The sequence below is a fragment of the Apus apus genome, chromosome 5, assembly GCF_020740795.1.
Source record: "Apus apus isolate bApuApu2 chromosome 5, bApuApu2.pri.cur, whole genome shotgun sequence".
NCBI classification, from domain to species: Eukaryota; Metazoa; Chordata; class Aves; order Apodiformes; family Apodidae; genus Apus; species Apus apus.
In genome coordinates this window covers 34038444-34060196 of record NC_067286.1, presented here as the reverse complement: position 1 = coordinate 34060196, position 21753 = coordinate 34038444, and the positions used below count along the sequence as shown (strand labels likewise).

Sequence of the window (21753 nt, the reverse complement as noted above, 5' to 3'; positions counted from 1 at the left end):
TTAATGGGAATTACTCATACATATCAACACAAGGACAGGCCCCTCAAACTTGAAAGGGAAAGATGAATTAATAAGGGCTACTCTCTTCCTGTATCTTCCTCAGCTGAAAAAAGTCATTGTTCTTTAAGAGTTTTTCATACTTCATACAGTTCACCTTTACGAGAGCTGTGGCTTCTGAAATAATGCATCTCCAGTGAAGCATTATTTATTAGCAAGTTTGATTTTTCACAGTCTGGATGTTTGAGCCCTTCTATTAGGAATTTCCTTTCTTACAAAAGACATTTCTCTTCCAATAAAACCATACCCATAGCTTTATAGGTAAAAATAAAGAGGAATAAAAATATTTTCTGAATCCTTATGATGAATATGCATACTAGCCTCAGTAGGCTTACCTATACATACAGCACTAGGAAAGAGAAGTTTCATCATCAGGTTTTGAATACTAAACTTCCAAAGACTTTGCATGAATGTGTTTGGGTTTTTTTGTGGTTTTGTTTTTCTGCCTATTGGAGTTTGGTTCAAAGCTTTATGTACTTTCATTAGGGTTTTGATACTAGGACAGGCCTTTGAGCGTTGTCAGCTAGTTTTGTAAACAAATTTAATTTTTATAACATCGTTATTACAAGATGGTATATATAGAGTAAGAAAATGCATCAACCCAGAGACATAACCTGGGATGAACAGAATTTCAGCTAATATCTTAGTTGATTGTGACCCAAGCCAGATGATGAATCTTTGCCACAGAAAGCTATTGTGGACAAAATTGCTGGACAAGCAGTCGTAAGTGTTTCAAAACTACTTTAAGATATGATCCTAGAGAATAGCCCCAGATATTACTTATAAAGGGGCATGTATCTTCATTCAGCACAAGTAGCTTCACCAAAAAAAACCCCACCAAACAAAAAAAACACACAGCAATGAACTACTCACAGGAGTGAGGCAAAGTGAATGTGATGCCTATTAATTATTTTTACTGCACTATAACCTAGAAGGTTCTTGTCTCTGGATTCTCAATTGTAGTCAAGTTTATCACCCCAGGCCTAATCCCCAAAAGATGCTGAACTTCATGAAAGTTCCCAAAGAAACACAGCCTCTGACTTGGCTGGATCAGGCCCTTTGAGTGACTGAACTAAGAATATGGCAAATCAGCTATAAGATCTTGGTATCATAAAATATGAAATTGAAACTGTTCCCTGGTGCTTTCCTGGAGACCACATGTTTTTAAACCTTAAAAAGATTTATTTTCCACTTTTCAGGCATAATCTGCCATATTCATTTTTTGAAATATCCCATAAAGAGATTAAATAGGAATTAAAGTCTGGGAGCATCATATCCATCACTGTGGTACAAACGGAGGTTGAATTCTAGAAGTCATTTAGCCTTGTACGTAAAGGCAGTGGCTGTTTTCATTTTGTTTTACAAAGAACAAGGAAAGCATAATACCTCAGAAGACTTTCATACATGTTTTTTTCCCCATCCAAAGAAAAGGGTGGATGATAAAGCTACACACACCTTTTAATCTTCCGATTAGAGTTTTTACACATATACTGCCTGGCAAAAACCCCAGGGTCTTCCCTCCCCCTTCCCCTTCTCTCAGCCCCTTTCCTGCCATCTCCCTTGCTATAACTCAGCTAACCCAACAGAACCAGTCAGTTTTAAATTTCAGTTGGGACCCCAGTGACCTGTTAATGAATCTACAGAGAGGAGAAAAACTCACAGTGTTGAGTTATGCCTGGTGTTGCTAGCTGACTTGGAGTCAGAAATGCTTGAAGCGTTAACGTAATTGCAAGAATGTGAAAAATGAAGCGTTGGGCTCCTGAGCAAAGTGAAAGGTCAAAGCAAGTCCTACACAAAACAAGTCTCTGGAAGATGGCCTCATTAGACCATTAAATCAGCTTCTTCTTTTTCTCCTTTGTAAGATGTTTAGAGTGTCTTATTTTTATTATTGGATATGTTTAACTCTTTCTATTTCCAGGGCAGGGGAAAAGTTGATCAGACCTACTACACAATGACTAATCTCTAAAAAAGTATTACACAGCATTGATCTGCATTTGTGGGTCTGAATTTGGATAAAGTCAATAAATGCTTGGTAGATTATAGGTCACTAGTACTTTGGTTTGGTAGATGATCAATATGTTGTATAGCTTAGTATTCTGTTGAACAAGTGAGGTGACACGTTAAGAACAACATAGACACTCACCACTAATAAAATTAGCATAATCTTTCAACATTTACTGCCTGAAGGCTCTTTTGTTAACTCTTTCAATGCCAACATGTTTTTAATAATACCAAACATTTCCTGGATTAACCCCTCTGATGCCAAAGGGCAATCATGCTGTGTCATGGAGAGACTGTCCTCCATAAACAGACAAAATGGCTACACCTTCTTTGATTCTAACTTTAAGCATTATGGGTTGATCCTTCTGTGTAATAAATAGATCTACCTCACGCAGAGAAAGTCTGCAAAAGTAATATTGTCACTCACCCCACTCCTTTCCATCTTCCTTGCCATTAAAAAAAATAATAATAAAAAAAAAATCACAAGACACACATTATAGACAAAAGGCAAATTTACAGGCAAAAGCAGAGATCCCTGGGAAGAAAGCTACCAAGAGCCAGGAGAGACTGACTCTACTTTGAATCAACCTCTGCTGCCACCAGACATCAGTGGAAGAGACCATACGTTGCTAATGTAACGCAAGACTCATTTGAGTTCCCATTCCCAAGAAATCCTTCAGGGCAAGCAGAGTACTTGAAGCAGAAATTGTGGACAGTCTTGACAAAACTGCAGGGAAACGAAGTTCACCCGAATAAGTAACTGCACCAGAATAGCTCAATAAGGTGTCTACCCATCTTGGCATTGCCTGGGACCAGCTCACTGCCAGTTCACGAGTTATAAAGTAAACCCAGCCTCCCTCAAGGAAGCATAAGGAAAATTCAATACAGGCCTCCCTCTCTTTAGTCTTTCCCAGGGTTGAGAGGGGGAGAGCAATCCAAAGCTGTCTCCAATGGGAATTTTCCCAGTGCTGTAGGATCATACATCTTTCAGCTGCCAGCAGCTGAGTGGAATGCTGATTTGCCACTGGACGACTGCTTCCCTTTAAAAGGCCCAACAGAGCACAAAGGGAAGCGTAGTACCCATGTTTTACCCTCCTACCACCTGGCAGCACTAGTGGCTGATATTACCCTTCAGCAGTTGTTCCCCTTCTGCAGAAATGAGTGAAATGTGTTTGTTCAAATCATTTATATTACCAGAAACCTCAGTCTCCAGTGGGAAGTTGGTGTAGGTATCATCAACCACTTATGCTTAGCAATATTTCTTGACCACCCTGAGCTACATGACAATGGGTGGGAGACTAGTGAAATGTAGGATTCCTGGATGTTGATACAAGGGATTTTGTTACATGAAGTATGGTTCATTTGGTAAAGGATTGCTGGGTCGGAGTGGAGGGAGATACAGGTGGGGGGAAATTTCTTACCTAGGAGTGGAATGAACACACAGTGGCAAATGTCTGCTACACCAAGCATCTCAGCCACATAATACAATGTAAACACTTGATCAACAGTAAAGTCTATGGCCAGCTAATAGACCTAACACTGATTTGCTGCTCAGCAGTCAAGTTTCCCTTTCATTAGTTGCTGAAGCTGTAACAGTTCTTTAGGCCTTGTATAGTTCCAAGCTAACCACATAGGAAAAAAATCTTGTGTGACTCATGTCAGAGCTGGATCACACCCTGGTGCAATGGCTGCTTTCTATCAGCAATATGATTACAAATGTATAAACAATTCCTACAAAGAGGAGACAAACCCAAACCGTTCTACCAGAAACAAACTTTGCAAGTTCCTCGAATTGCAACGCATATGACACCAGATCGTGAGACAGACGAGGGGATCTATCTCTGTGCCAAGCAGTGGGCCACGTGAGAGACATGAAATCACATCGGCTCTGCTGCCTAAACATGGCAAGTATCACGGCAGGAAGTGGGCCGCAGCACAGGGCTAGTCACAGCAGCTGTAGCCCCAAAGGCTGCTCCCCTCTCCAGTTGCAGGATCCTGTACAGCTATTTGGACTGCAGACCTGTCAGGTGGCTCTGCTTGGTATGTGTAATCCCCCACTTGAGGAAAAAGCATTAAAAAAATGCTGCAGATGCATGAGATGGAGGGAGCATGTCCTAAGACCCTGTAGATGTAAAGTCTCTCTCACTAGCTGAGGCTTACCATGCTCACAAAGAAAAGCAAGAACGGAGTCCACATTAACTTCGGTGGTAAAAATAAATAAATAAATAAATAAATAAATAAATAAATAAATAAATTTCAGTAAAAATCCAAGAGTGACAGAAGACCACCTTTATCAAACGTTTTAGCACTGGAGGCTTGAATCTCAGACTTATACCTTCTGGAGTCACTTATACATTTAATGAGCAAGTGTAAAACACTATCATATCAAAATGACAGCCTTTGACATTCACTCAGCATGGATGCAGATGACCACACACAAGGTGCAATGCAGGAGGAAATAAAACAAAAAATCCTGAAATAATAATCAAACCTCCTGAGCCCTGGAGAAAACTTTACTGTATAAATCAAGCAGAGGTTCTGTAGTTCAGATACATCTCTATTTACTATTCTGAATTCAGATTTTCAGAGGTAGAAACAAGTCTGTACAAGAAAGCATTACAAGAAACACTTTTTCATCCAAGTTAGATTTTGTTTCTGCTTTATATAATTCAGCAGCTTCACAACTTCATATAGGAGGCTCTTTCCCAGCTAAAATGACAGGTTAAATTCTCCATCTATAACCTGGCTCAACCAATTGCATCACAGCTGGAGAGTATGTCTGCCATTATATTTACTTACACCACACAAAAATAAACTGCAGATAACCAAATTTGTAAAGGAATTGGCAGAACTAATCAATTGTTGTTACAAAGCTTGTTTGAAGATTAGATATTTCACTTTGAAATAATAATAAAATGCAGCTAAGTGGGTTAGGAAAAGGAAATACCATCTCCCTAAGTTACAACTGATTGTACTGCAAGTCTGCCACTCCATGTTTACTTTAAGGCAGATGTACTGATATAAAAAAAAAAAAAAAAAAAAAAAAAAGCTGGAGTTATTTTAGTCATGCCTACTTTGTGGAGGGAAAAAGTTTGACCTTTTACCTTGCTCGCTGCTGTTGTCTCCGCTCTGGGAAGCGTGGCCCCCACTGGAGGGCCCCGGTGTGCCTGCCGAGTGCGTTGAGGTTGCATCATCGTGGTCTCTCCAAGATGAAGGATTCTGGTGTCAGAGTGCCAAGGAATTTTTTCCACAGTTCCCATTCCAATAGCAAATGAAGAACAGAAAGAAAACCGGGAGAAGAAGGGAGGAGGGGTGGAAAAGTATACACATTAGCATTTTTTAAATGTGCCAAACACTGGTATTGTTTGCACAGTGTAATAATTCTTTAGCAAAGACAAGCAAAGGAGGTACAAATTTTTACTTGGTAAAATAAAGGAAAGATTTTTATTTTTCAAATTTTCCAAAAAGTTGCCTTGATTTAAATGTTTTAATAGTACTGCAGAAGAATATTTCAGGGGACAAAAAAACACAACTCAGCTTCTTAATGAGCTATACATGGGGGCAGAAGCTAGATAATCAACCTGCACAGATTATGATACTAGGTGTTCACATTAGGATCAGGATAGCTGGTATGCAAAAAGAGGAAGAGGAGGGAAACTTTCAAGAAGTAGAGGAGAAGGTGCATAGGAGAAGAACATGTTCTCACACTCTACCCTCTCTCACACCCATCTGAATGCTGAAAAAACTTCAAGCAAATTCAAAGCTGTGAGGGGAAAAGTAAGCTTTCTCTGAAAGATGTTGTATACCAGGAAAGATGTTTCCTCACCCTCCACCTTGATATGACAGATTTCAAAAGACTTTCTGGATGTATCACTCTAACAGTTCGCTCACAAGTATTGTCAAGAATAACCACCAGGTGATTATATAAAATAACATGCAGAGTGATTTTTATGTAACTCTTCTACATTACTACGCATAAAACACTACAAAGGCCAATGCAGAAGACACATACAAAGTTTGCAAAATTTGGCTGAGTAAGACTTCAGCTATTGTACTTTAGTCACATAATTCATGCAAGCATTCTAATTTATTGAGTATTGGCTTTCCTCGAGTGAGGAGCTGCTTTTCAGAATGATAGATAAACGAGGAAAATGTAATGTTACAGTTTAGTGCTACTTTGTTGAGTGTACTCTCCTCCTGTCCTCCTCCCCTTTCCTGATCATTCTCAATACCCTGCTGCTGCTTAAAGGAAAACAGGAATTCTACTGTACAGGAAGAGCTTTATCAGCACCACATGAAGGCAGGCAAGAGTTGGAATTTCCTCTGGCAGAAAAGGAGAGCAAGAACACATGAAACAGATCAGACGAGGGGCTGGACCTTCATTACTTGTCACCTGTATGTGACAACTAAAATCAAGCATATGATAATAATTCAACAACAACACAAACCCCCAAAAAATCCCCACTAAAAAAATAATAAATGTATTACTTGTTAGGTTTGATTCTGTTTTAATTCTGCATTGAGAAGTAACACCAGATCATTAAATCACAAGGAGATCCTGAAAGCAGCAAGTGACAAGTTTAGATAAGTTATTTGAGAAGGACTGATTCTGACCTCATCTACCCCAATGTGTAGTAGGAGTAAGTTCAACAAAATCAACTGGTTTACCCATTGTAAAATGCAGTGTAAGTGTGATTGAAATCAGGTCCCAAAATATATACTGAAACATCTCAAAGTAATCTTGTAGTGCTGATTATTACCACATGCTCTATAGCAACACAAAGTAGAACTGCCAAATGACGGCTTGCTACAATGCCCACTAACATAAATCTAATGTGCCTGGCCCAGATTGCAGCAGAGACAAAGGGAAGAGCCCACAATTTCAAAAGCTTCCTAGTAAAGCTCTAGGTGGCCAAAGGACAAGGATCCAAATCTCCTTTACCTTACACACACACACACACGCACCCGCGTATGTGGTTTCACAGCAGGAAGAATTACTGTAAGAGCCCAAATTTCTTTTTTAAAAACAAAACAAAATGTTTTACCATCATGTCACAGTGTCAGGTGGAAAGAAACACAAGAAGATGAGAAGTCTTGAAAATTCAAGCAGCCCAGATGTTATTAAAAAACCCAAAAAGTTGAAAATAATGTTAGCTAAATTTCCAGTGGAAATAAAAGGCAAAAACTGAGCAAGTTTCTTTACAGTTTGGATTAAAACACAGTTGTGCCTGTGAGCTTCTCTTTTTATCTCTGAGTTAGGAAGTCACTCAAATAGCTTCAAGCTGAAGGCAAACAGCAGACAGGAGCTCTTCAGCCCTCTGCAGCCTCTCAGTGTCAGCTGTTTGCCGGATGGTAATCAGATAAAGAGAAGGAAGAAATACATGAAAAAGGAAAGAAACAATAGCATAACATGAGCTTAGCCCTCCAACAACATCAGGCTGGAACCTTATTTTAGAAAATGTAAGAATTGCAACATGTTCACCTAGGCTAAACTTTTCAGGGAACACAGTGAGTTATGTTAATTTTATGCACTGCAGGCTCTCTTCAGCTGGCTGTTGTTGGAGCTCCTCATCACACATATGAAAATTACAATAATTAACTGGTAACACCTCAACTATGTTTTAAGGCAAATGTCATCCAAAACCTATCATACAGTACTTCAAAAGCTAGACCGGCCTTTCTGTTTCAAAACTGTAATGATTTGGAAAGGATCACGAATAAGACTTCCCGCAGCTGAAAACAGACTGAGTTGTTCTTGACCTCAGTTTCTAGATCCTGTTTTAGAAAGACAGACTGTATTGATTGGGAATTCTATGTATTTCTTGTGACACAGATTTACTGAGGATGAAATTTGGCAGAATTTTGGTGAAGAAATAATAAGATGGGATATTTAAAAGATGCAACAGTAGAATGTTGGAGGAATTTGAAAGAGAGAGAAATAGCTAGGTTTTAATATTACAAAAAAATTACAAATAATTCTAGGGCTGGAGTTTACAGCCTCTTAAAGAGGCAGCATTCTTTTGCTTTGGATTAAGATCATTGTACGTGTCAGAGAACTTCTCTTTTTCTCCCCTAGACTGTTTTCAACTTTGCATCCCTCAAGAAAAACTTCTTCTTGGCCAAATGCCTTATCATAAGTAATTATTTTATATACATCTTCACAAAAAAAAAAAAAAAAGAAAAAAAAGGAAAAAAAGAGGACCAAATGACACATCTAAAGTGTATTTCACTGTAAACACTGTATCAGTATAGTTTAGGTACCTAAAGAGATCCTGATTTAAAGCCCACTAGGGTTAATTGTAATTTTTCTATTAATTTCAAGGAAATTTGTGTTAAGATATCATGCTTTACTTTGTAAAGAAAAAACAACTCACAAAATAAACAAACAAAAAAAACCAACTGGAAAACCTGTTAGCTTTAGATAATTTACACAAACTGTTAGCATAGCTTCTCGGATCTTCTTGCAAGTTCAGTAATATACTTTGCAGAAGAAACACATTGAAGAGTGTGGACAATGTCTGCCAAAATGCAATTCCCTGTGTTGCGTACGTGTACGTAATATAAAATTTTCACACACATATGACCTAAACTAATGCCAGATACCATGGAAGGTAAATGGCATACATGTATCTATTCCCAGTCATTTTAATAACTGGGAGTCAAATATGGTGCTCCTCTTGCTCTTACCTAATTGTGTTAAAGAGCAGTGTTACCAGGAGAAAAGCAGTGAATACTGAGTAGAGCACAATAGAAGGAGATGGAAAATAGATACAAGAAGCTAGGTCTCCAGGGGCAGTATTTTCTATTTGCTGGGCTATAGACTCGCAGCTGATAATGCAAGTTGTAATTAATATAAAAGCAGGAGACAATATGGGGAAAGCTTGTACTAGCAGGGCCACAGGAGATCACTCCGCCACTATCCGCTTTCTTGTTTACACACACAGCTTTCCTAGAAAACACAATTTTGCCAGTGTGTTTTCCTTTCAAAGTTTTTTAAAAAATTATTTAACATCACCATTGACTTCTGCTAAATCTATAAAAGAGCAACAGAAAGGACAAGAGTCTCCTGGTATACAAAGCAAATCTGATGCGTTAGTCTTCTGTCGATGCTGCAAATCTGGTAGAACTGTAGGAGTTTTTAACTGCTACAGAATTTCTTGAACAGAGTTGTTGTAACAGAGAAATCTGTACAGGATAACCTTCTGTTAAATTCTGATTCTTTCCATTGGGCAACGTCTGGCTAATTTTTTGAGTGTACGTATTCCCGCTAGGGCTGATTCTGATCTCTCACTGTTTTTTGTGGTGATATTAAAGACTCAATTAACCATAAGGAATTTTCTTCTTATTTATAACTAGGAAGTAAAATCAATCAGGCCAGCTGATACCCTCGTGAGTAAGCTAAGCAAGATTTGGCTCACAGACGTTAACTGAAGTTTTGCATATACGACTGTGACAAGATCAGGCTCTTACAGATGAAATTACCAAAATCATTGATCTTGCAGGAACAAATAAAACTTACTTTCACCAAAGAAACTACAATGGCTATAGAGCTCATTCTTTGTGAAGATGGTAGGATTCAAAGGTCTGGAGGTTGCTCTGGTAAATTAGTTTTACAAACAGAAAATGGAACTGAATTAGTGGTATGGATGGCATTCTGTCCCTCAAATACAAGTCAAACCCTGCTCACCTTGTTGTTACAAGTAACACCTGTAAACACAGCAGAAGAGCTGACATGACTGATACCACAAAAACCTCTCTTTAAGTACCACCTTATATCAAAAGATAGTGTACTACGCCAGACATAGAAACCTACACACATACATGTACATGTGTTTGTGTGTGCTCATCTGTGTGCATCTGTGTCTGTTTATGTTTTGTATGTATAAAAAAGTCCAGGATGTTATCTTAGAGACTGTTGTGGAGTGCAGTAATAATAAACTTAGTATGTAAAGAAACTTCCAGTAAGTAAATGAGCCATGAAAAACTCTAATTTGACATGATATGTATGTTTTCTAAAAAGACTACTCCTGGTATTATTAAGATGTATTTTATTACAGATGCATATTTAATGTGGATAACTTTTTTTGTATCAGAATTACACAATTTAAGACAAACACAAGCTATTGTGATCTATCAGATACATCTGAATGTATATATGTATTCAAGTTGTAATACTTGCCACTTGATTTTGCATTTCAGAAAAGTGTCGGGAATAATTTTTGACACTCCTAGAACATGGAAAAGCTGTGTGTTTTGTATTTTCCAATTAAGATTTAAATGAGACATGTAATCCACCTGTCAGCAGGAAGTGAGAGTTGAAAAACTGGGGGTTTGTTGATTTTTAGTTGTCCTTCTACATCATTCTGTGTGGCTACACTTCATCTAGACTGATTGACAACTCAAACCAAAGAGGGAACACCAGCATGAAATAGATAATGAAATACATTGTCAGTTCTGTTTGAGAGAACCCAGCTTAAACAAAAAACACTCAACTTTGAGCTGTGAAGTATCTTTAACTGCAGAGTACTTTGTCCCATCAGAAGAGGAAATACACAACATTCTCTACAGTCTCAGAAAGTTCTTGATGTTCTTGCCCCATCAGAAAGCACAGGGCCCACAGTAACACCTTAAGCCACGTACTAAGAAATGTGGTTATTAAAGAAAATTTTGCCTTAGTATTGTTGCAGTTGCCAACTCAATTTCCTTTCTGACACACTGCAAACAGACAACATCTTTGAGGTCTGCTCCTATATTTCTGACGTACTCAAAGCTCCTCCTGAAGTCCATCAAAGTGTTTTATACCTGGAGACTGCAGCATCAGGCCCCTAATTACTTCCTCATTACTCAGTGAAATCTTACCTAAAGGTTCAATTATATAACTGGAACAGATATATATTACCCTATTTTTATTTTTTTTTTCTCATCTGCAAGATGTCAGGAATTTGCACAGACCGTTCTTCAAGACGAAATATTAAATAAATGCAAAATGTCTGGATGCCCGAAAGTACAGAATAAAAGTATCTCCTCATTTGAGAGCTGACAGGTTTAATAATCAAGCTAATATTTCTCTTCCACAGTTAAGGCATCAGATTTCTAAACTGTCAACAGTCCTTTTATAAAAAAAGAGATGTATGTATATCTCTATTCATTTTTAATTATATTTTATAAATTATGATCTGTATATTATTACCTCTCAGCTGCAATCTGACTAGAACATACAAGGAAATGTAAAAAATACTGAGGCCCTGATCCTGCTCCCACAAAAGCCAGTAGAAATGAGCCATAAATTTCTATGGGAGAATTACTAGGCTTCAAAGTAGGTTTGTGCTATAGGAAGAATTGCATGGCACCAGGTGAAGCCAGGTACAAAAGAAATGTAACAAGAGTGTTATCATATGCTCAAAGAACTTAAAAATTCTCCAAATTTTAAAAGCCTTATGTTTTTCAGATTTGAATAGCTCTGAAGGGGGAAAAAAAAGAAATAGAAAAGACACATTGGCAATCTCAACAGGTATTTTAGGATGAACACAGAATGCAGGAGAGGGCCCAGAATTTTTATATTGAACAATAATAAACTGTCTTTGCTGGGAAACTCAACTTGAACTGCAGCTGGAAAATATTTATTTCCTTTTTTTTCCCCCCTAACTGATCTGGTCCAGCCAGGGCATAGCTGCAAATACTTTCTTCCCATCTACAGCTAATATCTCAGAGCAATAAAAAAATATGAGAGTGTTAAAAATTCAAACACTAATTATGGGTTGTTATATTTACTAAACACAGCAGAGTAATAACGTAAGTTTCAGGTTCTTGTGGCCACCACTGCACTATTTGATCTACCAAGTCCCTGGACCCTTTACATTTACTGTATTATGTAACAGTTAATAGCACACTAAAATAAAATTCGATAAACACATTTATTACCAAACACATACAGCACAACAGCTTACAGCTGTCTCTTTTTTCCAGCACAGGTATATCTCTGAAGAATTCATTCCTTTGCTTATTTTGTTTTTGATTTCCAATTAAGTTATATAAATAGTAGAGCAGTAGATTTTGAAAAGGGAAGCATGGTCTATTTGAGTACCCCATTACAAGTCTTAAGGTAAACATTGGCTAATCCTACAATTTTGCCTGTTTTCAGGTCTAGAAAAGGAATAAAACTGAGAGCTGCCTCCTCTTCTAGTTCAGCACTGCCACTGTCACCACTGCCACCCCTCACATTCACATTAAACACACAGAGTATGACTTCATACCCTTTGATAAGAGTAGAGGTATATGGACTTTTGGGGTGTCAAACAGCTGTCACAAACTGTCACCTCCACAAGAGAAAGCTTGGCACACAACAAATTAAAGTACACTTCTTTTTTACTATCATTATTCATAGCCAATCAGTTGAAATGATCCTAGTATTTCATGTGCAAATAAAACCATGAGGTGAAGACCCAAGGATCAGAATGGTGGGCCAATACATAAAAGACAGGAAACAACATGCTGTCTCTGTCCTTCTGAAGTGGCTCATCATCACCCCTGCACCTACTTTCACCAAATGAGATCTAGCCCGAGGCTATATATTAAATATACATATCAAAGCAAATAAAAAAATAAACCTGCAGAGTCAAATTGGACAAATTTGCATGCTTGAACTACTACATTTTCAGGTAGAAGCTCACAAATGACAGCTTTTTTTTTTTGCTTTTTTTTTTTTTTTATAGTCTTGCATGTTTGTATTAGCCCTTTTTTAAAGCTTTTCCTTCTTTATGAATAAAAGTGGATTTCTTTCTGCTGGAACCTTGTACAGTGTAAATATAAATGTGTATACATTGGGTAGTTCGACTAAGCTATAAAAAAGTGTTAAAGTTCTGTTGAGAAAAGAAGCTAATATATATATATATATATATATATATATAAAAATCCAATAAGGAAACACATTTCCCAAAACGCATGAATAAAATGTAACTATGTGATACAACTCTTCATTTCCCAGTTGGTGTTCTGGTTGCACAAATTATTGCTTCCTTTCAAAACAAATAGCAGGGGGCTAAAGTAAAAATGTTATAGCACAAATCTCCAGGAAATAAAAGGCTTTAAATTATAATACCCAATGAAGTGGTAAACCCTAATGGGTGCAAGATAAATGGGTTGTCATATTTATTTGAGTTTGCTTTTTGGGCCACAAAAGCAAGAGGAGATTCTACTTAGGGAAGATAATGGTTATCAAATTATCAAAATGCTAACCCCCTCCACCTCTGTCCTATCATTGCGTGTGAATTTAAATATTATAATGGAGCACTGCAAATTGGCTTGAGCATTCACCATCTGCCAGAACCCTAAACAGGCTAGTTTATCTAATCTCTTCAATATAAACATAAGCATGCTCCATTTCTACACTTCCACTTGAAACACACTCTTGTAAAGAAACTATACTGGAGAAATGTGTATTTTTTTTTTTTCCCTATTGCTCTGCCTTATGTACAATGACCCCATATGTTTCAGGTTGCCACTCATTTCAGTTTATTTTCTAGTACTCTCCCAGAATACTTGTGCACATGAATTTAGGGTTGCAAAAAGCCATAAACCAACTATTTTTTTTAAACACTGTCATGCCTCATAGAGTTCATCATCTGTGTATGAGATGGCTGATAAGCAGAGAAACTTCCAAGAATCGCTGCATACTTTTTTTTTTTTCTCTCAAAATAATAGCTTTAAAATGTAAAACACTGCAAAAACCTTGTCCTGCAATGTTTACCGAATGCCAATGAGAAAATGAAAGTTAAGGCTTGAGTCCAAAAATATTTCCTGGGCTCTGAAACTAAGCCGTGTCAGAAGGAAGGCATTTAGAATAATTTATTATTATTTTATCTCCCAATTCTACTTCATTCCAGGTCTAATGTAATTATCAAATACAGACACCAACAACATGTTTTCAAAGGAAAAAAAAAAGCTCCTAGAAAGCTCATTCTCCCTGGGCTTACAGCTACTCTTCCTCTTAATACACTGGGAGATTAAGGCAGAAGCCTGTGCAGAAAGCATGGTTAACTTCACACCAGGTGTTAAATTAATATTTCAAGCACTAAAATATTAGACTGCATCATTTAGACTATGAGTTCAATTGAATCTAAAACTGTCTAAACCCTCCTTCTTCCCGAGGGGGCGTTCCTATAAATAAACTGGAGTTCACACCCACTCTTTTTAACCAGAGCTATTCCATCCCTTTTTGCAGTACCAGCTGCAATCTTTCCCTTCACATCCCGAAGTCTCTCTGCATGTACATCTTTTGATGGATCACAAGAGCCACTCCAAAACCCGGAAAAACAAAGGCACTCCTCCCTACCACGCACACCAACATTCAGTCCTACACAGATAACACTAATTCACGAACTCTTAAAGTGTTAAAATCAAACGCTAACCTACGGTTACTCAATCATCATTCTCTCCAGCTTTCTGTAATACATTGTTAATAATTACTTCATCAAGGTTACTGTCTTTTATTATGAAGATGCTTCAGGCGTTTGGCAATAAGTCCATATTCTGACAATAAGTTGCTATAAAGCACAAGCATTGGAAACTCTAATGTGCTAACCCTTTTTTTTAATGCAATGTAGTATTGCCAATAATTCTCATCACTTGTCATCCCCACGAGAAGGGGGTGAGGAGGAGGGGGAGAGCAAATCAGCAAACTTTCTCCTTAACTTTCTTGTCTCTGTTTCCTTACATTGCTGCGTTGAGTACAGAGTTGGCAAAGAAGAAGAGAATGCACCGATCCCCACATCACACCAACAGTCTGCCAGCTATCCAAGCCACCCAGACCAGGAAGCTTTACAAACCATTGCAAACTCGCTGCTTTAAGGGTGGAAACAGAAGGAACTTTTTGCATGTCTACAACTTCACAAAGTGAACGGAAAGTAAGTGTAAAGATGGGATCCAAACTTGCAAGAGGTTAAAGTAGCAACAATAACAGTACTAACAGGCAAGAGCAACAAAACAATGAAATTAGGGCAGGTTCTTCTAAGGAGGTGAAAATCTTTAAAAAGGCCATAAAATAATCAGAAAGACTTACATGATCAGCTAAATTTGTGGAAGATCCTGAGAGTTCTTCGTGGTCTGATTTGGAGCTGCCATCTCTTTCATCAATAACGAGGTCTATTGGCATTTTTCCTTTCAAACAACTAATGTACCGATGGCAGAAGTTATCGCACAATTCATGAACCTGAAATCAGTAACCAGAATAGTAGCATTAGCGGTGGCAAAATACCGGATTGCAAACTTTTTTTTTTTTTTTTTTTTTTTTGGTAGCAAGGACAACCCTCTGATCTATTCCACAAGTAACTCTAATTAAGGGGCACAATAGTTGAAGGCAAGGAAACAATAGAGAAATTGTTGCAGCACATATTATTCTCTAGAGACTCGCCGCAGCAACAAGTTAGAGACAGAGATAGTGGGCTCAATCTGGTGTGCAGAGGAAAATCCTATGTGATGATAACATCAGAACACTGGGAGCTGAACCCAGGCGGTATCTCTGGAGCACACACAGCCCAGACAAGTACAACTAGTCACTCGGGGACGGGATCGGTTTAACCCGGGGCTTAAAAAAGGTCTCAGTGGCCGACAAGAGCAAAACGAAGCTACTGGCTGAGGCTGTGGGAAGAGCCGTTCCCGTCCCAGGGCACAGCCCCCTCGCCACGCCGCCCAGGGCCCCCTGCCTCTGTCAAACATTTAGTGCTTGCTCAGGGTTAATATTGCCTGCCAGGGCTGGAGAACGGCAGGACCGCTTTCATTTCTCTTTGTGTTAAACATGTTATTTCCGAGAGAGGAAAAGAGCTTCTAGTGAGGGAAGGGGTAAGAAGGATGGAAGAGGTTTAATAGTACGTATATTTAATTATTTGGTTGAAATTACACTGAAGAAAGAAAAAAAAGAAAAAAAAAAAAAAAGCCAGGCTGGGCTGGGCATGGTTGCCGGCTGTCACATGCTCTGATGGCAGAATCACCCTGCGTTTCCCCTATCTTTTCTGGCAATGTTTACAAGTCATCCCAAACAGACGGGGGGGCGGGGGTTGGGGGGGAAAGGGAGGGGAGCAGAAGGAACAGTGAGGGAATGGCTTGCCCCCCGCCCACCTCCGCGGCTCTTACCTTTTCTAATTCCAAAAGGTGAAACCTTAGTACTTGTATTGCTTGGATCATCTGCAAGAAAGTTTTGAGCAAGGGGTTACGTGGGAGACAGGAGCTCGGGGGCTGTGCAGAGCTGCGAGCCCCAGTGGACGAGGGGGAGAAGGGGCTTGTCAGGGCGTGCAGTCATTATCTAGGATTTTAGCTCATTGGTCACGCTTGAACAATTTTGATCAACTTTAACCTAAGCACTTGATTTTTATAATATTTATTCCAGGAGCGGTGATTAGTGCTTTATTACCGCGGTCTTGGAGAAAACCTCTTCCCCTTTTTCTCGCTCCTCTCAACACCCCGGCCCTCATCTCTGAGGGTCCACAGAGAAGTCAAACACACACTCCCACCCCCCTCAATGCCTGCAGGAGAAAGGGGAGGGGGGAAAGGATGAATAGTTTGGGATCTTCTTTACAAGCGGATTTAGGCACTTTGAATATTGAAATCATTCACATTAGCAAGAGAATTAAGTTAGAAATCTCCAGCGCTCTCTTCTCAAGCAGTTATTTCCTTCACTTTAGCTTCCCGCGGCTTTCAAACACAGCTTTGCAATGCTCTAGAGTTTGCCCTGGCTCACTTTAAAAGTGCAGCTCTTTGAAGCCTCTTGACGGTAGCTTTCCAGCACCCCCCCCCGGCTCTCCCCCTCCCCTGCCCGCACAGCCGGTGTGCCCGGGCCTCAGCCTCCTCCCCACCGCCCCGGACAGCGGAGGGCTTTTGCGGGCGGCTGCCGGTGGGGTTGGGAAGGGCGGGAGGGGAGCGGGGCAGAGGGATGAGCAGGCCTTACCAAATTGTCCAGCTCCGGATTTGAAGAAAAAAGTGGTTTTTCAGCGCGGACCTGCATGAAGAAGGAAAAGCGGCGTGAGTTACTGCTGCTCTCCTCAGCCCGCCAACCGAATCACTCGAAGGGGGAAAAAAACCCGTGTGACAAAACTGCCGGAGCAGGTCAGATCAAAAACCGGCGGGACGCCCGGGAGTCACCCGTGCTGTGAACCGGAGCCTGCTCTTCTGACAGCCCAGTGCCAAGGCGGCCGTCCTTGCCACAGAGCCCTGTCTTTCGGGTCTCCTGCCTTTCTCCCTCTCCCTCCAAAACTCGGCAGCAGTTACATTTCCCTTTCATTCATGCAGGAAGGCGACAGCCAGGACCCTAAGTCCGGCAGCTCAGCGGGGCTGCCGGTGGAGCAGGGTCAGGGCCGGCGGGGCCGCCAGCGCTCACCCTCGCCCCTGCCTTCTGCCCCCCCGGCGACCGGAGAGGGGGCAAGGGGGGAGCGAGGGGAGGCTGCCCCTTGCGAGCGGGGCGAGGGGTTGAGGAGGTGGCGGGAGCGCTGGGAAGGGCCGGGGGCGGGGGGAGAGGTGCCGGACCTGTTTGGCGAAGACGGCGATGTCCTCGTTGAAGGAGTCGGAGGAGCAGACGTCCCCGCCGGCCACGCCGGGCTCCCGAGGTGTGCAGGTCGCCAGCTCGCACTTCTCAAAGACCAGAGCTAAGAGGGGGAACAACGGGTGCCTACCGGGCAGTGGCACACAAAGAGAGGGAGGGGGTGGGGGAGAGGGGGAAAGAAGAGCTCTCATCAACAAGTTTTGGTGTGTTTTTTTTTTTTTTTAATGCACGGACAGAGAGGCACGGACACACGGACACAGTCACACTCTACAGTTTCTCTGTATTGCTTCGGGCAGAGCAGGGGACAGCAATATTTTGAAATGAAACCGCGGCTTTTGGTGTTGTAGGTGTTCGGGTTTTGGTTGCTGTTGGTTTTTTTCCTTTTGAATCGCAATACCCAAGCCGCATACCCTGTGTAGTCCCCACACACGAGGACAGAAGTGACCTCTCCTATAAAGGCATAAGGCACCAAACACGCTCACGCAAGCAGCAGCTCAGCTGGGAATCTTACACTTTTTGCCACAGCTTAAAATAACGCGAAACCTGGAAGATCCCATCCCTACCCTCCAGCTATGACCTAAAATGAGAAGCACGGCTAGGCAAACTGCAAACTACTTAATACGTAATTTTTTTTTTTGCAAGGGGCCTGCTAACAAAAATGTGGTGAAGTTTCCTGGCTTAGGAAGCACACCCAAGTAAAATACCAGCTGTCCAGATAAGTGAGCTGGGGAGGGGGCGGAGGGAGGGAGCACTTCGAGAAATATTTTCCCATAGTTGGTGTAGTCAGAAAAAAAAAAAAAAAAAAAAAATCTGCCTGAGAAGTAGTGAGCGTGCATTTGTCTCTTTTCCCCTTTGGTTCCTGATCAAGGCCCGAAGCTCTGTCATGGATGTTACTATCTCTCTTTTTAGGATTATTTTGTATCTTTTCTAAAAGGCACTGAAGGGAATCGGTGTCATTCCCCCAAGCAATGCCCTGGCACAGGCTTGAGTTTTGTTTGGTACATGTTTTGTTTTTTTTTTTCCCTCATGTTCTTTCTTTCCTAAATAGAAAACTCAGCTCAGTACCCACAATGTATTTATTTCTTCTGTTTCAGGGAGAAGCAAATCCCTTTTATTCTAAATACCTTCCGCCATGTGAATAGCTCTTTATTTACAGTGTTGGAAGAGTGTTATTATGACACAAAGGAGGACACCAGAACAACACTTCTCCGACTAAAATCCAGAGCTATGAGAGTCACCTCTCCTGTCTGAACTCCTAACTGGGGCCTTTCCGATAAGACAAAAAACCCATGGGGAAAGAACAACAAACAAAAATGTAAAAAGGAAACTAAAAATAAAAACAGAAAAAAAAAAAAAAGTCAACAACACCTCCCCCAGCCCAGCTTCTCTCCCTTAGAAGACTGTTTTTCCAGGACCCGCTTCCATGGGTGCTGCACCTCAGCTAAGAATAAGGCTGGATTTGCACTCGCCCTGAAATTGCCATCAGTGGCAGTGACACCACGCGGATCCCCCTCCGTAGCGGGTGGCTGGGGGCTCCTCTCCCTCCTGGGCTCGCCCCTCGCCGTGCTCCGGGGCTCGCCCGCCTGCCGCCGCGGCCCCTCGGGAGCCCCCGCCGCCCGCCCGCCCTGCTCCTTCTCTCGCCTCTCCGCGAGCACTAGCGCTGCGGAGCCGGGCCACGGCGCCGGGCCGCTCGGCGGCACCTACCCGTAGATCGCATCCTTGTCCCGTTTCAGGGCGTCGTTGACAGCGGAGCCCATGCTGGCCGGCATGACATTGGGGTGCGGGGCGTGGGCGCCGTAGTGCTGTCCGGCGTGGAGCGGCGGCCCATGGTTGAGGTGGTGCACCGGGGGGATCGGCCGGGGGGCGTGGGGGTCCCCGTACATGGACGCCGGCACCCCTACTCCGTCCATCCCGCCGTAGTGGGGCAGCTCATCGTACTGTCAAAAAACGGGCCGGAAGAGACGAAAGAAAGAGAAAGAGGGGAAGGGAGAGAGAGAGGGAGGGAGAGAGAGGAATAAAAAAACAAACAAACAACAACAACAAAAGTCAGAAGAGAGTAAAGCACCCGGACAGACACAAACAGGGCAAAACAAAACAAGAACAGCCACAACAGAGAGAGAAATGTGCAAAATGAAATTCAACTGGGATCGGGAGCAGGGGCTGGAGAGGCTGAGGAAGGAGTGGGGGGTGCAGGGAGAGGTAAAGGGGGAAAGTGTGTTTGCCTGTCTGCGTGTGCGGGGGGAGATGGTCCTCTTCAGCAGGAGAAACCCTAACAAGGAAACGGGGATGGAAAGGAAGGAAACGGAGGAGAGAAACTGGAGTTACTAGAAAGGAAGGACAAAAAAATGAAATAGAAATGAATAAACAAGCAGAATCAAAAGCAACTATATAAACAAATCAGCGCTGGGAAGGAGAGAGGAAAGGTAGGGAAGGTAGGGTGCATCGAGGGGAGGGGGGAGATACAGGGGGAAATAATCTGAAAGTTACCAGAAACATTATTTAGTAGTAAATCCCCTTGTCCTTGTCAAAGCCAGAAAAAAAAAAAAAAAAAAAAAAAAGGCAAAAAAAGCGCAGCTATATGTGTATACACATATATACGTTCGTATACACACAGACACACATATGTATTTCTTAAGTCTTTCCTAGGCAGCGGCAGTAACGGCAGCAGCAGCAGCAGCAGCAAGCTTTCCCCTTTGAAACCCGTGCTACTGAGCAGGCAGAGAGCAGGGAAATCGCGCTGCTGGGGGAAAAGCTGGAGAGGAAAAAAGCGTGGAACAATTGCAGAGAGACACACACACACAGAGACACTCACGCACACACACAAAAAGCTAGTGAATAATTTTTGCTGCTATTTTTTAATAGTGGCCGCCATCATCATCAGCAACAGAGGAGAGCAAATCGGACAGGCCCCTCTTAAGAGAGGATTTATATATAGGTAAGTGTTGGAGATTTAAACCTACCCTTTGCGCCATCAGTCTGCGCTCCAATAAACTCCTGGATGTGTCGTATATTTAATATCCCAGTCCAGCAAAGAAAGTGATTTAGAGTGAAGAAGATTCCTTTTTTTTTTTTTTTTTTTTTTTTTTTTGCAACCCACTTACAGACTTCTCCTGTCCTCCAATATGGGTAAATAATAATAATAATAATAATAACAATAATAACAACAACAATAATATATAAAAAACAGTCAAGAACCACGATGAGTTTCTGTGTTTTCTTCTTTTTTCTCTCTCTTTCTCTCTTTCCTTTTTCTGTCTCTCTTTTTCCTTTTTTCTTTCTCTACGGAAAAAAAAAAAAAAAATTAAAAAAAAATTGTCAAGCCCCCAAACTGAAGGTTACGATCGGCCCGTCAGCAACCCACATGTAACCAAACTGTCGTGTCTCATGGCTTTTTGCCACTCCAGCTGTCAATCAAAGCCAGGGAATGTCAAGGTAGTGAATGAATGATGGTTGATGATGATGAAGAAGAGAGGAGGAATCTTTTTAACCCCGGTTTCTTCTTCCAGTAACTCCGCGCTCGCTTTTTGCCTTTTAGGATCTCTATAGGATTGTTGTTTGTTGGTTTTTGTTGGTTTTTTTTCTTTTTTTTTGGTTGTTTTTTTTTTTCTTTTTTTTTTTTTTAAAGTACTGTGAAGGGGGGTGGGGAAAGATGCGAAGAAAAATTGAGTAGTTTGCAAAGCCTGGACTTCCTTCCCCCTCTCTCTCTCTCTCTCTCTCTCTCTCTCTCTCTCCTTTTTTTTTTTTTTTCCTCCTCCCGGCAGGTATTTTGTCTCCCTCTCTGCCTCGCTCTGAGATGAGTGAGTGTCAGTAAGTGTTGGCAGGTTGGCTGCTGGCTGCCTTATAGAAGAGGCTCAGTTTTGCAGCGCTGATCGGCGGGAGAATGAAGTGACGGAACCCGGAAGTAGTGGTGGCCATAGCCAGTCCTGCAGCGCGGCGGCGGCGGCGGCGGGGAGCGGCGGCGGGGAGCGGCGGCGGCGGCGGCGGGCGCGGGGCGCGGCGGCGGGCGCGGGGAGCGGCGGCGGGGGCGCCCCAGCCGGCGGAGCGCAGGGGGTGCGCAGCGCGGCGGCAGGGCGGCCGCGGCGCCGCGCGGGGGGAGCCGCGCAGCAGCCCCTGCCCCGAGCGAAGCAACGCGTGTAGGAAGGAGCGAGCGAGCGTGCGAGAGAGAG

General features: G+C 41.8%; 1 protein-coding gene across 2 annotated transcripts in view; it reads right to left on the bottom strand.

Annotated features, from left to right (window-relative positions):
• MEIS2 (Meis homeobox 2) overlaps positions 1–21534 on the bottom strand; it is a 171952-nt gene extending 150418 nt beyond the window's left edge. Inside the window, exons 1-8 of one of the 2 annotated variants that reach the window (XM_051621288.1) lie at positions 20949–21534; positions 20548–20866; positions 19292–19524; positions 17572–17713; positions 16997–17047; positions 16186–16236; positions 15116–15265; positions 5163–5277 (exon numbers count right to left, since the gene is read on the bottom strand). In XM_051621288.1, coding sequence (XP_051477248.1) covers positions 5163–5277; positions 15116–15265; positions 16186–16236; positions 16997–17047; positions 17572–17713; positions 19292–19524; positions 20548–20559 — 754 coding nt within the window. In that variant the 5' untranslated portion in view covers positions 20560–20866; positions 20949–21534. Of the gene's footprint in view, positions 1–5162; positions 5278–15115; positions 15266–16185; positions 16237–16996; positions 17048–17571; positions 17714–19291; positions 19525–20547 lie in introns of both variants that reach the window. The other variant, XM_051621289.1, reaches the window with a different exon arrangement.
• Between the last annotated feature and the right edge of the window lie 219 nt (positions 21535–21753).